At 41.4% G+C, this 16684-nt stretch overlaps 1 protein-coding gene across 1 annotated transcript; it reads right to left on the reverse strand.

The window, feature by feature from the left end:
• Nucleotides 1–32: 32 nt before the first annotated feature.
• fkbp10b (FKBP prolyl isomerase 10b) lies at nt 33–16375 on the reverse strand. Its single transcript, XM_014158790.2, has 10 exons — nt 15977–16375; nt 15271–15416; nt 14619–14808; nt 10177–10322; nt 5276–5465; nt 4990–5135; nt 3891–4080; nt 3501–3643; nt 1245–1408; nt 33–816 (listed from the first exon to the last, which is right to left on the reverse strand). Exons 1-10 carry the CDS (start codon nt 16165–16167, stop codon nt 631–633), a joined length of 1692 nt encoding a protein of 563 aa, XP_014014265.1. The 5' UTR covers nt 16168–16375; the 3' UTR covers nt 33–630.
• Between the last annotated feature and the right edge of the window lie 309 nt (nt 16376–16684).

Raw genomic sequence — 16684 nt, forward strand, 5'->3', positions numbered from 1 at the left:
ACATCCTGCAACAAAAAGAAAAGAAAAAGAGGTTTATTTTTCTAAAAATGGTTTTATTGGTGTAAACATCAGATCAGGAACATAAGGTGCTGGTTTGGTAGGTTGATTTGTCAACGCATAATTAGTTTTCTTTTACATCACTTTATCAAACATGACCAAATCATGCAACACAGAAATATTACTCTTGTAAGACTATCCCCCCCCCATCTAAAATGTATGACACCTGTTAAAGGATCACTGTATAAAAAAGGGTCTCTCTTGGAATATTTTAAGGTGTGTGTGTGATCCATCCCTGAGAGAGAGAGGCTGTGGTCCGATTCTCGAATATTCGAGTGGATCTACCCTTGTCCCCGAACTGTGCACTTGTTCACTCCAATCCAATGCTTTATATTATAAATCCACGAGGTGGAGTGAACGAGTGCACACTTCGGGGCGAAGGCGGAGAATTGGAACTAGTGTGTGTGTGTGTGTGTGTGTGTGTGCGCGCGCGTTAGACTGCAGACTGACTGATCTACAAATCACTTTGTATCCTTACTCATTATTTTTTGTAGATCAGTCAGTTTGCTCAGTCGGTGACCAATTGCTGCACAAAATGTATGTTCTTGAACACTACCAACGTGTGCACTCTCATCACAACTCCTCGTGCATCCTCTCTTTGTCCTCCTCCACCTTCAATTTGAGCTCCTCGGCGACGATGACCCCATCCTTGTTGCGGTCCTGGTTCCTGAACATGTCAGCAATGATCTCTTCAGGGTCCACCCCCGGCTTCATACGACCTTTGCCCTCCGCCACCTGCAGCATGATGAACTCTCCAAACTGGATGAAGAGCGAGAGAGAAACGAGAGAGTTGTGAAGAGGAGTAGCAGCCATGTTTAGTGTGAGTCATGACAAATGACAGCTTGACCGTTGTTTTACATGAACACGTCTGCAGAAGCAGTTTGGTTTAGCTAAATAGCACATGAGATCCCAATCAAATATGGTAATCTTCAAAAGGGTGGGTTTTCGTGTACTCCTAATTCATGCAACCACTTGGGACTAGTGTGACATCGTGCAGGTGGGCACTAAACCAGCGGTCCAGAGTATGCAGTTATCAAGAGCTATAAAACCAATGTCATTGAATTGGGACTGAAAATATATTGCACTTAAATGGAGTAGACGGTACTTTATAACTCCCATCAATATTATTGATGGTCTGATCCATTATTTTCTACTAGTCTATTCCAGCTGTGCGGTAGATAGCATACCTCCTCTATGGGCACCTCTCCGTTCTGGTTTATGTCCATGGCCTGGAAGAGCTCCAGCGGGGCGTCCTCCACCCACACAAACAGGTAGCCCTCCGGCACGCCCTTCTGCAGGTCCATCAGTTCCAGCTCAAAGTGAAGCACTGCACTGCCTGGCACACCAGTGGCTGGAGGAGAGGAGGAGAGGCAGTGAGTGAGTGTGAAAGAGCAACACCGGTATGTGTACCACGGTAATACTTTATTGTAGCCCTCCTTTACGTATGCATTCTTAAAGCCTTTATAACAGCTACATAAAACAATGTCAATGCAGCTGTTATAGAGGCTTTATGAATACATAAATAAGTGGGGCTACAGTAAATTATGACCTGCACCTGAAATGCCTTTATGCATGAGTGTCTCACGAGTGCAGACATGAGTGAACATGGTGTCACTTTGAAATGGAACGGTATCAAATGCATGGAACCCAGGTGTAGACTAATAGTGAAATGCTTACTTATGTGCCCTTCCCGAACAATGCAGAGACAAAAATAATAGAAAAAACTATTTTACATACACTTAGGTTGGAGTCATTAAAACTCGTTTTTCAACCACTTCACAAATTTCTTGTTAACAAACTATAGTTTTGGCAAGTCGGTTAGGACATTTACTTTGCATGACACAAGTCATTTTTCCAACAATTGTTTACAGACAGATTATTATTTCCCTTATTCATTGTATCACAATTCCAGTGGGTCAGAAGTTTACATACACTAAGTTGACTGTGCCTGTAAACAGCTTGTAAAATTCCAGAAAATTATGTCATGGCTTTAGAAGCTTCTGATAGGCTAATTGACATCATTTGAGTCAATTGGAGGTTTACCTGTGGATGTATTTCAAGGCCTACCTTCAAACTCAGTGCCTCCTTGCTTGATATCATGGGAAAATCATAAGAAATCAGCCAAGACCTCAGAATTGTTTTCTTTTTTTTTTTAGACCTCCACAAGTCTGGTTCATCCTTGGGAGCAATTTCCAAACGCCTGAAAGTACCACGTTCATCTGTTCAAACAATCGTACGCAAGTATAAACACCATGGGACCACGCAGCCGTCATACCGCTCAGGAAGGAGACGCATTCTGTCTCCTAGAGATGCATGTACTTTGGTGCGAAAAGTGCAAATCAATCCCAGAACAACAGCAAAGGACCTTGTGAAGATACTAGAGGAAACAGGTACAAAAGTATCTATATCCACAGTAAAACGAGTCCTATATCGACATAACCCGAAAGGCCGCTCAGCAAGGAAGAAGCCACTGCTCCAAAGCCGCCATACAAAAGCCAGACTGCGGTTTGCAACTGCACATGGGGACAAAGATCGTACTTATTGAAGAAATATCCTCTGGTCTGATGAAACAAAAATAGAACTGTTTGGCCATCGTTATGTTTGGAGGAAAATTGGGGGAGGCTTGCAAGCCGAAGAACACCATCCCAACCGTGAAGCACGGGGGTGGCAGCATCATGTTGTGGGGGTGCTTTCCTGCAGGAGGGACAAAATAGATGGCATCTTGAGGTAGGAAAATTATGTGGATATATTGAAGCGACATCAGTCAGGAAGTTAAAGCTTGGTCGCAAATGGGTCTTCGAAATGGACAATGACCACAAGCATACTTCCAAAGTTGTGGCAAAATGGCTTAAGGACAACAAAGTCAAGGTATTGGAGTGGCCATCACAAAGCCCTGACCTCAATCCTATAGAAACTTTGTGGGCAGAACTGAAAAAGCATGTGTGAGCAAGGAGGCCTACAAACCTGACTCAGTTATACTAGCTCTGTCAGGAGGAATGGGCCAAAATTCACCCAACTTATTGTGGGAAGCTTGTGGAAGGCTACCCGAAACGTTTGACCCAAGTTAAACAATTTAAAGGCAATGCTACCAAATACTAATTGAGTGTATGTAAACTTCTGACCCACTGGGAATGTGATGAAAAAAATAAAAGCTGAAATAAATCATTCTCTCTACTATTATTCTGACATTTCACATTCTTAAAATAAATTGGTGATCCTAACTGACCTAAGACAGGGAATTTTTACTAGGATTAAATGTCAGGAATTGTGAAAAACTGAGTTTAAATGTATTTGGCTAAGGTGAATGTAAACTTCCCACTTCTACTGTATGTCATTGTGCTATTATAGTCCTGCTGGTGCATTCTTAGTTGAGGGAGCGTATTGTTTGTATTTTATTGTGGCCCTGTCCTCCCCTGATGACCCATGGTGAACGTCTTTCTCACCCCCTTTCTCTCCGTGGCCCAGGTGGGGGGGGATGATGACAGTCCTCCTCTCACCCACACACATGCCCCTCAGACCCTCGTCCAGACCGTCAATCACTTTGTCCGCCCCCAGCACCGTGTCCTGCAGGTTGTCATAGTCACTCCTGAGCACAAGGGACATAAACACAGGTAAGGGAACGTAAAAACAACATATGGAGCATGTCTGTCAACTGCATAGTCTTCAATCTGTATTTCCTTTCCAACGACGACCGTTTTAGAGATAAGATATCATCAAAATGAAGTACACAACAAATTAATTAGACCGTCAATACAAAAGGATCTACATGAGGGTTTCAATCGGTTTTCTTCCGTTTGGTGCCGAATGAACACGACCCTGGTCAATGTACTCACGAGGAGAAGAGCCGGGTGCCGTCCAGCAGAGAGCAGTTGTAGTGGTAGTGGATTAGATCATCCACATCGCTGGTCAAGTTACACACCTCAGGCTTGTGGGTCACATGAACCTCCACAGAGTCCTTGGGGTTGTGGAAGTCGATGACATGGATGTCGAAGACCAGCACTGCCGAGCCTGGTATATCCTTACCTGGTACGGCAAGACAGAGAGGTCAAACTGGGTTTCAGTCAGTAATATAAACTATACTGTAGAATAATGTATCCTATAATTTGATATAATGTTGTGCCTAAATTATAGCTAGCTATTGGGCTATCTGTTACATTTTAGACAATCATATTTCTACATATTTCACACAGGTATGCACGTAATAATTATACATAATAAATCAGACATTTAAGGTGTATTCTTCCCACACAAATAGGATTTAAAAAAGGCCCAATGCAGCCATTTTATATCAATATCAAATCATTTCTGGGTAACAATGAACCTTACTGTAATAGTTTCCATTAAAACGTACAGAAATTGCTTTTTTAGCAAAAAACTACTTCTCAAGCAACAATTATGCTAGGACTGACAGAGTGGTCTAAGGAAAAGCTGACAACTAGCCGATATTGGTCTATTAACTAATTTACTGCCTGGTGATGTCACCAGGGAAGCAGCAACTCCCGCCCATGCAAACCTGGCGATTAGAAGGTCCTGTCTAGATTGTTATTTCCTGGTTGAAAATACAATGATCATATTTAATCACACTTTTACAGTCTTTAGTTTCATCAGCTGTTGTACAATATGATACAAAACACCGGAAAACCTAGTTTTGACTGCACTGGGCCTTTAACATGTAAATCATTCAAATGAGAGAGCTTACAACCCTGACCACTAACTACCAATAAAAGCTAACTACCCTACTGTAACTACCAATAAAAGCTAACTACCCTACTGTAACTACCAATAAAAGCTAACTACCTAACTACCCTACTGTAACTACCAATAAAAGCTAACTACCCTACTGTAACTACCAATAAAAGCTAACTACCTAACCAACCTACTGTAACTACCATTTAAAAGATGCCCCTCTATCTGCCCTGGACTAAGCCACACCTGCTCCCTGCTCTCCATAGGCCATGTGGGGGGGCAGGGTGACCCTCCTTCTCTCCCCGATGCACACCCCCTGCAAGCCCTTGTCCATGCCAGAGATCACGTAGCCCAACCCAATGTAGGTGTTGTACGTGTTGTTCCGCTGGTAGCTGTAGAGAGAGGAGGGATTCGATATGACAAGCAATGACAGACATTGTCAAACAGTAATCATTCAAGAAGTATTTTCAGTCTTTCATTATGCCATTTTAGACTACTGAGACGCAGCCTATGACAACTGGACATTGCTCACCTGGTGTCAAAGGTGACCCCGTTGAGGAAGGTTCCATTGTAGTGGTAGCGCATGTAGTCCCCAGCCACAGACTTGCGCGCGCACAACTCGGGCACCACCTGGTTCTCCACAGTGATGTCATCCTTGGGGTTGTGTAGGTCAGCCAGGAGGACATTAAACACCAGGGTGGCCTGGGACGGGATCTCTTTACCTGAAGGAGATTGAAGCAGTCAGTCAAAAAGGCTGTACAGAGAAGCAGTATGTCTGTCTGATCGTCTAAAGAGTAATCAATGCTGATTGACGGCTGCAAATGCACCAAACAATGGTAATGGTGCTTTTCCAATTCGACTTACCCCCACACCAGGGTGTCACCAGTGTTTAATGTTAGCGCTAGCTCTAGTGTTCTTGTGTTTCCATCAAGAGTGTGACACACTATCACTCCCTAGAAACACAACCTCACACGGAATAATCCTCGGATAGCTTTTCAGAATTCATCGCTAAATTGTCCCACATTGAAAACTAAAGGCATAGAAACCATAAATGACTTGGTAACAGGAAATACATTTATTTTCAAGGCAGAATTAAAAAGTAATTTTAGACTGACCAATGTATATAGTTTCAAATACAAGGAACTTAAAAGTTATATCACAATTATGATTGGACATCGGACCAACCTTGAGGGAATCTTATTTGAGTCAGAAAAGGACATTCAGATGATAGGAAAAATCTACAAAATCTTGCAGAGAGCATATCCAACTGACAATCTCTTATAAGAAGAAAAAAAGCACCTGTTCAACCTCAGGAGGCTGAAAAAATGGGGCTTGTCACCTAAAACCCTCACTAACTTTTACAGGTGCACAATCAAGAGCATTCTGTCGGGCTGTATCACCGCCTGGCACGGCAACTACACCGCCCACAACTGCAAGGCTCTCCAGAGGGTGGTGTGGTCTGCATAACGCATCACCGGGGGCAAACTACCTGCTCTCCAGGACACCTACAACACCCGATGTCACAGGAAGGCAAAAAAGATCATCAAGAACAACAACCACCCGAGCCACTGCCTGTTCACACCGCTATCATTCAGAAGGCGAGGTCAGTACAGGTGCATCAAAGCTGGGACAGAGAAATTGAAAAACAGCTTCTATCTCAAGGCCATCAGACTGTTAAATAGCCACCACTAGCACAGAGAGGCTGCTGCCTACCTACAGACTTGATATCATTGACCACTTTAATAAATGGAACACTAGTCACTTTTATAATGCCACATGTTTACATATCTCGCAGTACTTATATGTATATATTGTATCCTACTATCATCCTATTCCATCTTAGCCGCTCTGTCACTGCTCATCCATATATTTTATATTTATATATTCTCATCCCATTCCTTTACTATATTGTGTGTATTAGGTGTTGTAGTGGAATTTGTTAGATATTACCTGTTAGATGCTGCTGCACTGTCAGATCTAGAAGCATAAGCGTTTCGCGACACTCACAATACCATGTGCATGTGACCAATAAAATTTGATTTGGGGAAAAAAGAAAAATATAAAATATTGGAACCAAGATTTAAAAAGAACTGATGTTGGCATAAGATGGAGGGAAAGTTGGAGTGTAACTAACGAAATGATGTACGCTTAATCCAGTACAAACTAATGTATAGAATGTATTATACAAGAGACAGAATTCACAAATTCTACAGCACAATGGCAGAGTCATGTCTCATGTCTCAAACTAATAATGACTAAAAAATCCATGCTTTCTGGGAACGCTACGAAGTTTGGAAGTTGTGGGTGGAGCTAGAAAGTTGGCTGTGGGAAGTATTCCAATATAAACTTACTTTTAATACATCTTTCTGCATATTTCAAGACATGACATGTGGGGCTGTAATGAGATACCCAAATGGGCTGGATGGTTCTTTTCTCATCACTCATTTTGAAAAAACAGATACTTAAAAACTTGGGGCGGCAGGTAGCCTAGTGGTTAGAGCGTTGGACTAGTAACCGAAAGGTTGCAAGATCGAATCCCCGAGCTGACAAGGTAACAATCTGTCGTTCTGCCCCTGAACAAGGCAGTTAACCCAATAGGCCGTCATTGAAAATAAGAATTTGTTCTTAACTGACTTGCCTAGTTAAATAAATAATCAATCAATCAATCAGCCATCATTGACACAATGGAAAAAATCAAATGATTCATTATTTAAATATTGAAATAGCATGGGCGACAGAGAAAAACTAATTGGTACAATTTAAGACCAAGTGGCAAACAATAATGCAGGGATGGGGGTGTGAGCAGGCAGGTCGGGGCAGATGATGTAGTCATTGTAAATTATTGTTCGTATGTATACGTTTTTTTGTTTTTGTAATGTGAAAAAAAGGAGTGTGACAGTAATTTACAAAAATTACACCTTTAAAAAAAATTATAAATAATTAAAGACACTATAGACTTGTGGCGAACAGAATCAACAACCTCGACATCATTCAAGTCTGTTGCTTTGTGAGGTGTTCAAGTTCACATTGTTATGTAAATGCAAGCTGAAAAGTAACCTCGCTTTGGCTCCAAGCAAAGGCAAGGCTCTGGGTAAAACACTGGGGTAAATCCTCATTGGATATGCAGCATAAATGCATTCCAACAGAGCTTACATAGAAGCAGTCTGTCTGGATTTTGGATACATATAGACTGGGTCTTATTCAATAAACCAATCAGATCAATCAAACAGGTGGCAAATACAACATACAGTCGTGTCAAAAGTTTTGAGAATGACAAATATTAATTTCCACAAAGTTTTGCTGCTTCAGTGTCTTTAGATATTTTTGTCAGATGTTACTATGGAATCCTGAAGTATAATTACAGCATTTCATAAGTGTCAATGGCTTTTATTGACAATTACATGAAGTTGATGCAAAGAGTCAATATTTGCAGTGTTGACCCTTCTTTTTCAAGACCTCTGCAATCTGCCCTGGCATGCTGTCAATTAACTTCTGGGCCACATCCTGACTGATGGCAGCCCATTCTTGCATAATCAATGCTTGGAATTTGTCAGAATTTGTGGGTTTTTGTTTGTCCACCCGCCTCTTCAGGATTGACCACAAGTTCTCAATGGGATTAAGGTCTGGGGAGTTTCCTGGCCATGGACCCAAAATATCAATGTTTTGTTCCCCCGAGCCACTTAGTTATCACGTTTGCCTTATGGCAAGGTGCTCCATCATGCTGGAAAAGGCATTGTTCATCACCAAACTGTTCCTGGATGGTTGGGAGAAGTTGCTCTCGGAAGATGTGTTGGTACCATTCTTTATTCATGGCTGTGTTCGTAGGCAAAATTGTGAGTGAGCCCACTCCCTTGGCTGAGAAGCAACCCCACACATGAATGGTCTCAGGATGCTTTACTGTTGGCATGACACAGGACTGATGGTAGCGCTCACCTTGTCTTCTCCGGACAAGCTTTTTTCCGGGTGCCCCAAACAATCGGAAAGGGGATTCATCAGAGAAAATGACTAAAACCCAGTCCTCAGCAGTCTAAACCCTGTACCTTTTGCAGAATATCAGGCTGTCCCTGATGTTTTTCCTGGAGAGAAGTGGCTTCTTTGCTGCCCTTCTTGACACCAGGCCATCCTCCAAAAGTCTTTGCCTTACTGTGCGTGCAGATGCACTCACACCTGCCTGCTGCCATTCCTGAGCAAGCTCTGTACTGGTGGTGCCCCGATCCCACAGCTGAATCAAATTTAGGAGACGGTCCTGGCGCTTGCTGGACTTTCTTGGGCGCCCTGAAGCCTTCTTCACAACAATTAAATCGCTCTCCTTGAAGTGCTTGATGATCCAATAAATGGTTGATTTTGTGCAATCTTACTGGCAGCAATATCCTTGCCTGTGAAGCCCTTTTTGTGCAAAGCAATGATGACGGCACATGTTTCCTTGCAGTTAACCATGCTTGACAAAGGAAGAACAATGATTCCAAGCACCACCCTCCTTTTGAAGCTTCCAGTCTGTTATTCGAACTCAATCAGTATGACAGAGTGATCTCCAGCCTTGTCCTCGTCAACACTCACACCTGTGTTAACGAGAGAATCACTGACATGATGTCAGCTGGTCCTTTTGTGGCAGGGCTGAAATGCAGTGGAAATGTTTTTTGGGGGATTCAGTTCATTTGCATGGCAAAGAGGGACTTTGCAATTAATTGCAATTCATCTGATCACTCTTCATAACATTCTGGTGTATATGCAAATTGCCATCATACAAACTAAGGCAGCAGACTTTGTGAAAATTTATATTTGTGTCATTCTCAACTTTTGGCCACGACTGTACAGTACACAGATGGGAGGGATCACTGAATCTGACTGCTGTTTATAGACTGTTTTTCAGTCTATTTATGTGGACCTATAGGTAGAGAGACGTCAATGCTGATTAAAACGGGTAGAGGAATCAATTAAACCCTTCAACACAAGCTATTTTTTTAAGTGATTTCTTACCATTTTGGAAAAACAGGTCGTAAATTTAACCAGGGTCATATTCATTTGTGGCCTTGTGGTTAGTGTCCGCCCTGAGATTGGAAGGTTGGCATTCGATCGTCCGAGTCATACGAAAGACTAAAAATTGGACGCGATTGACTAGCATCCTGTCCAAGGAGTGTACTATACATCAAGCTGCCTCACCCAACAGAAACAGGAGATGATCCGGCCTTGGCTCGTGCAAGGCTACTTACTTTACATTCATCAGGACACACCATAGTAAAATGGTTTGCAACGGCAAACGAAAACGAGCATTTCTTATTGGACAAGTCCAGGTAGTTCCTCCCTGTTTAAGACCCTCCCGCTGTCTTCCATTCGCTGCCTAATGAATACGACCTGTGTAAAAAGAAAACATGAATCCCACAACCATCCCACCTCTCGCATAACTGTATCCCCTCCTTCCATTCTTGTACTTACCAGATCCTTTCTCTCCATAGGCCAGGAAGGGTGGAATAATTATGTTTCTGGTCTCCCCCACGCACATGCCCAGTATGCCCTCGTCCATGCCTTTGATCAGCCAGCCCTCCCCCACCAGGCTGTCGTGGGTCTGCCCCTTGTTGTAGCTACGTAGGGCTCACACAAGCGCAAAGTCAAACACACACATCCTCCTCCTCTTAACACACACCTGGATAACACAGTACAGACACACACACAGACAGGACTGTTATTTGGACGGAGATTCAGTTGACTTCAGAGTTGTGTGATATTCGGCACCATTCATCTTCATGATTTGCCTGGAAACCTGACGTTGAATTGCATATAATTCTAAATTGGCTGAAATTACTGTTTGAATCAGGAAACTTCCTCTCATGACCTCTACAAGCAAGAATGTTCAATAAAATGATATTTTAGCGTACTTCACCAGTTGTCTGTGTGATTGGTTATTTGGAGCTAGGAATCTGAGACAATATATCCCCAGGAAAGTATGATTACATCAACAGATTTCTATCACTTGAAGCATGCGCAGAACCATGTAAACATGTGCATGAGCTCGGCAAGTATCCATGTCTCTCGTGCATATATTATCTTGTGAGCATGCTTCAGGTGATAGAAATCTGAAAGCACTACCAGCGCTTTGACAAGTTGATGCAATTATACTTCCCTGTGGATATATTGTCTCATATTCCTACCGCTGTAAGGACCAACCGAAGGACAAAGTACATTCAAATATCATTTTATTCAACATTCTGGCTTGTAGACGTTGTGAGAGGTAACTTTCCTGATTCAAACGCTCATTTCTGCCCGATGTAGAATTCCATGCAATTCAACGTCGGGTTTCCAGACAACGTCATGACGTGAAATAAATCCCAGCTGCAGTAGCAGCAAATCATTGGTAGTCATTTACTAGTCGCTTGTTGTCAGATGATGCCCCTCTGGTTAGTTTCAGCAGTGGCCAAATGTAACACTGTCGAATGTAGCAACACTTAATTTGAAGGGTATAGACATAAGAACCACAAGTTGTTGTTTTCATTATGTCACTATCAAATGTCAACAACTTCAAGTTGACATAGGATGTTTATGCCAACATAATTGTAATGTACAGTGCCTATAAAAAGTCTACACTCCCTCAAGCTTTTTTCACATTTTGCTGCCTTATAATAACATCAACAACAAAAGAAAAAGAGGATTACATAAAAAATCCTACAGATCTACTCATCCTACTCCACATTTTCAAAGTGAAAGACCGTTATAGAACATTTTATATGATTAAGAAAATTTATAAAACTGAAATATCATAATTGGATAAATCTCCACCCCCCAGAGTTAATCCTTGGTGGAAGCCCCTTTGGCAACCATTATTTGGAATAGGGATCTACCAACTTTGCACAACTCTTAGGGGCAACATACAGTTGAAGTCAGAAGTTCACATACACCTTAGCCAAATACATTTAAACTCAGTTTCACAATTCTTGACATTTAATCCTAGTAAAAAATTCCCTGTCTTAGGTCAGTTAGGATCACCACTTTATTTTATGAATGTGAAATGTCAGAATAATAGTGGAGAGAATTATTTATTTCAGCTATTATTTCTTTCATCACATTCCCAGTGGGTCAGAAGTTTACATACAGTCAATTAGTATTTGGTAGCATTGCCTTTTAAATTGTTTAACTTAAATCAAACGTTTCGGGTAGCCTTCCACAAGCTTCCCACAATAAGTTGGGTGAATTTTGGCCCATTCCTCTTGACAGAGCTGGTGTAACTGAGTCAGGTTTGTAGGCCTCCTTGCTCGCACACGCTTTTTCAGTTCTGCCACAAATGTTCTATAGGGTTGAGGTCAGGGCTTTGTGATGGCCACTCCAATACCTTGACTTTGTTGTCCTTAAGCCATTTTGCCACAACTTTGGAAGTATGCTTGGGGTCATTGTCCGTTTGGAAGACCCATTTGCGACCAAGCTTTAACTTCCTGACTGATGTCTTGAGATGTTGCTTCAATATATCCACGTCATTTTCCTACCTCATGATGCCATCTATTTTGTGAAGTGCACCAGTCCCTCCCCGTGCTTCACGGTTGGGATGATGTTCTTCGGCTTGCAAGCTTCCCTTTTTCCACCAAGCATAACGATGGTCATTATGGCCAAACAGTTCTATTTTTGTTTCATCAGACCAGAGGACATTTCTCCAAAAAGTATGATCTTTGTCCCCATTTGCAAACCATAGTCTGGCTTTTTTATGGCGGTTTTGGAGCAGTGGCTTCTTCCTTGCTGAGCGGCCTTTCAGGTTATGTCGATATAGGACTCGTTTTACTGTGGATATAGATACTTTTGTACCGGTATCCTCCAGCATCTTCACAAGGTCCTTTGCTGCTGTTCTGGGATTGATTTGCACTTTTCTCACCAAAGTACATTCATCTCTAGGAGACAGAATGCGTCTCCTTCCTGAGCGGTATGACGGCTGCGTGGTCCCATGGTGTTTATACTTGCATACTATTGTTTGTACAGATGAACGTGGTACCTTCAGGCGTTTGGAAATTGCTCCCAAGGATGAACCAGACTTGTGGAGGTCGACAATTTATTTTCTGAAGTCTTGGCTGATTTCTTTTGATTTTCCCATGATGTCAAGCAAAGAGGCACTGAGTTTGAAGGTAGGCCTTGAAATACATCTACAGGTACACCTTCAATTGACTCAAATTATGTCAATTAGCCTATCAGAAGCTTCTAAAGCCATGATATCATTTTCTGGAATTTTCCAAGCTGTTTAAAGGCACAGTCAACTTAGTGCATGTAAACTTCTGACCCACTGGAATTGTGATACAGTGAATTATAAGTGAAATAATCTGTTTGTAAACAATTGTTGGAAAAATTATTTGCGTCATACACAAAGTAGATGTCCTAACCGACTTGCCAAAACTATAGTTTTTTAACAAGAAATTTGTGGAGTGTTTGAAAAATGAGTCCAACCTAAGTGTATGTAAACTTCCGACTTCAACTGTATATCAATTGTTTCTGTCAATATTGCTCATTAAATTTGGTTGGGAATCATTGATGGACAGCAATATTCAAACATTGTCTCTGATTTTCAAGCAAATTTTAGTCAGGACAGACTAGAGCACTCAGGAACACTCAACACCTCTTGGAAAGCCAATCTGGTGTGTCTTTGGCATACAAATTGGTGTAATTGTCTCGATAAAAAATAAATACGTTTTCAGAAGACTGAGGCGGATTTTCCTCTAACTTTTCCTGGGCTTTGCTCTCATATTTATTTTGGTCCTGACCTACTCCCTAGTCCTTCCTGATGACAAGCATACCCATAACATGATGCTACTACCTCAATACTACAACCTAAACAGTTTTTCCTCTAGGATTTTTCCATGTTTTGTAATATTTTTTTCCCTACAGGCTTCCTTCTGTTCACTCTGTCAATTAGATTAGCATTGTGGAGTAAGTACAATGTTGTTGATCCATCCTCAATTTTCTCCTATTACAGCAACTAAACTCAACTGTTTTTAAGTCACCATTGGCCTCAAGGTGAAATCCCTGAGCGGTTTACTTCCTCTCGGCAACTGAAATAGGAAGGACGCCTGTATCTTTGTAGTGACTGGGTGTATTAATACACAATCTAAAGTGTAATTAATAACTAACACCATGCTCAATGGGATATTCAGTGTCAGATTTATTTTTACCCATGTACCAATAGGTGCCCTTCTTTGCGAGGCATTGGAAAACCTCCCTGGTCGTTGTGGGTAAATCTTTGTTTGAAATTCACTGCTCGAGTGAGGGAACTTTAACACCTTCTCACAAAGCAACAGATTTGAATGATGTAGAGATAATTGTATGTGTGCGGTACAGAGATTAGGTAGTCATTTAAAAATCATGCTACCCTTATTGCACACAGTAAGTCCATGCAACTTACTATGTGATGTGTTAAACTAATGTTCACTCCTGAAGTTGTTTAGGCTTGCCATAACAAAGGGGTTGAATACTTATTAACTCAAGACATTTCGCATTTCATATTTTTATTACTTTTAAAAATAAATTGAAAAACGTAATTTCACTTTAACATTGTGTGTAGGCCAGTGTCAAACAAATCTAAATGTAATCCATTTTAAATTCAGGCTGTAACATCAAAATGTGGAAAAAGTGAAGGGGTGTGAAAACCTTCTGAAGGCACTTGTGTCGGTCTACGTAAGACATCCTATGTCAACTTGTGGTTGTTGACATGTGTTATGTATGGCTTATGGATGAGTTATGAAGTCCTTATGTCTGTACCCTTTAAATAAGATGTCACCCTGATTTCACAATGCATTTATTCATAAAATAAATCCAATGGGTCGAAATTCAGCCCACATGACCACTGGGTTCCTTACCATCTGTCCACCCTGACCCTCATTCTTTCACTCCCTGTCCAGGAGTGGACTCACCTGGAGTCGAAGGGGGTCCCATCCAGAAGTGTACCATTGAAATGGTATCGCACAAAGTCTGTGCGCTTCACAGAGCGTTTGCAGTCCCGGGGACTGCTGACGGTTTCGGTCACGACCAGGTCAGCCTTGTTCCACATGTCCAACAGCATCAGGTCAAACACCAGAGTGCTGTCGGGCGGGACCACATCACCTGACAGTGAATAAGTAGTAAAAGTATGATAATACATTCAAATAGACAATTAGATTAAAAAAAGTCAAATTGTTTATACGCCTTTTAGATGCATAAATATGTTTTGAACGTTTATTGACTTATTCTTTAGATTTTTTTTGATAATGCCTCAATGAGGGTGCTGTAATTGCCTACCAGTGAATTTAATACTGTAACATTACATGTCCTTGTTAAAACCATTTATAAGGCCCTATAATGTTAAATCAACGTATTTGTTTTCCTATATGGCAATACAATGGCTAATAAGTCAAGTTCATTATAAGACATTAGGCACTAAGGCATTAGAAACACTTATGACAAGTATATACCAATTTTGTAAAATTGAAATCACCAAATTCCACTTTGGTGGCCATTTTAGCTCTCATTCTGTTGAATTAAGGACATTACAGGGTAAAGTAAACGATATAACTCGGTGTAGAGTACCTGCACCAAGGCTGCCATAGGCAAGGTGTGGGGGCACGGTGACTTTTCTCTTCTCGTTGACGCACATGCCCAGGATCCCTTTGTCGATGCCAGCGATGAGCCGGCCCTGGCCTGTCTGTCCTACCGACGCAGCTCCCCTCTCATAGCTGAGCAGGCCAGGACATGAAAGGATGACAGAGTTAGACAGCAAATAGTAGGCCTATGCAGAAAGAATAGGGCATTACTCTATTTCTTGGCATTCATTTGTAATGAAGTTGATGCATTAAAAGAATTGTTATTCCTTTTGCGAATGAGTACCTTAGTTCATTCAACTGCTTTTAGTTTGTAACCATTTCAAAAGATGGCCGTGATTGCGTTCCATTCTGCAAAGCCTGTAGCCTACCTACGCTATACGAAAGGCAAGCTGCAGTCAAATCATTTCCATGTTTTGCATATCATTATTTTGCTTTATTACATACATAATATTTACGATACACAATAGCCGGATACATGATAACATAATTGTCTTTATTTTAGGATAGCTACAAAGTAATGCACGCACTTATGGAACTTCAGTCAGGACTGCAGAATATATTAGCCTACAGATGATTATAATGCGACAATTTTTGCCAAAGAAAGGCTACATCAACAAAATTTAACGGACATCAACACATTTTTATTCAGTGCTTAAAAGTCTTGACAAAGATGATGATTATTTGTATCTTACCTCGAATCAAATGTTTTTCCATCTTGGAATGTCACATTGTAGTGATAACGAACATAATCCCCACTTTTTACTTCTCTGGGACAAAGTTTTGGTATCGAATATCTGTCCACGACTACATCTCCAATCGTGGGATTGCATCCAACGTACGACCACGTCTTCAACAGTAAAAGTAAAAGACTGCTTGCAAACATTATAAATAAGAATGAATCCTGAAAAAACGGATTTTAACTTGATAAAAAAAGTATTAAACTATTTCTATAAGTAATTTATAGGCCTGCATCAGTCTTGAAACACACTCATTCACTCGTTTCTACACTACACTAAACCCTGTGTACCGAGTTGCACAGGATTTTTCCTAAAGAAGAGGGGGGGCTTCTCTCCCTCTTGGCAAGGAATGTTGTAAACGTGGACAGTCTCCAGTTTGCAGTGGTGTTGTTCAGACTCAGCGCGTCGATGAGCAGTGGCCGTTCTATGACTGGTTTCACTGTCAGTCGCCCTATAGGTCTCTCCTATGCAAACAATCAATGCCAAACTCATGTGCAATGAGCATTGTCAGAGCATGTGGCTCGAAGCGTAATGACGTTTTGAAAGTTATTGGCTAGGGAGAGGCTGTAACGACACTCCTGACCAGTAAAACAAATGACCAAAATCTAATATTTAACCAATTCTGAAATTATATATAGTTGTTCAGGTCAGGAGTGTTCGTAT

Source organism: Salmo salar, chromosome ssa19 (genome assembly GCF_905237065.1).
Source record: "Salmo salar chromosome ssa19, Ssal_v3.1, whole genome shotgun sequence".
Lineage (NCBI taxonomy): Eukaryota > Metazoa > Chordata > Actinopteri > Salmoniformes > Salmonidae > Salmo > Salmo salar.

Coding starts and splice junctions, on each gene's coding strand:
- fkbp10b (XM_014158790.2), bottom strand. CDS start 16,167: ATGTTTGCAAGCAGTCTTTTACTTTTACTGTTGAAGACGTGGTCGTAC. Junction 15,417..15,976: donor GGAAAAACATTTGATTCGAG/GTAAGATACAAA, acceptor TGGCCTGCTCAG/CTATGAGAGGGGAGCTGCGT. Junction 5,466..10,176: donor CTATGGAGAGAAAGGATCTG/GTAAGTACAAGA, acceptor AATCTCCTTCAG/GTAAAGAGATCCCGTCCCAG.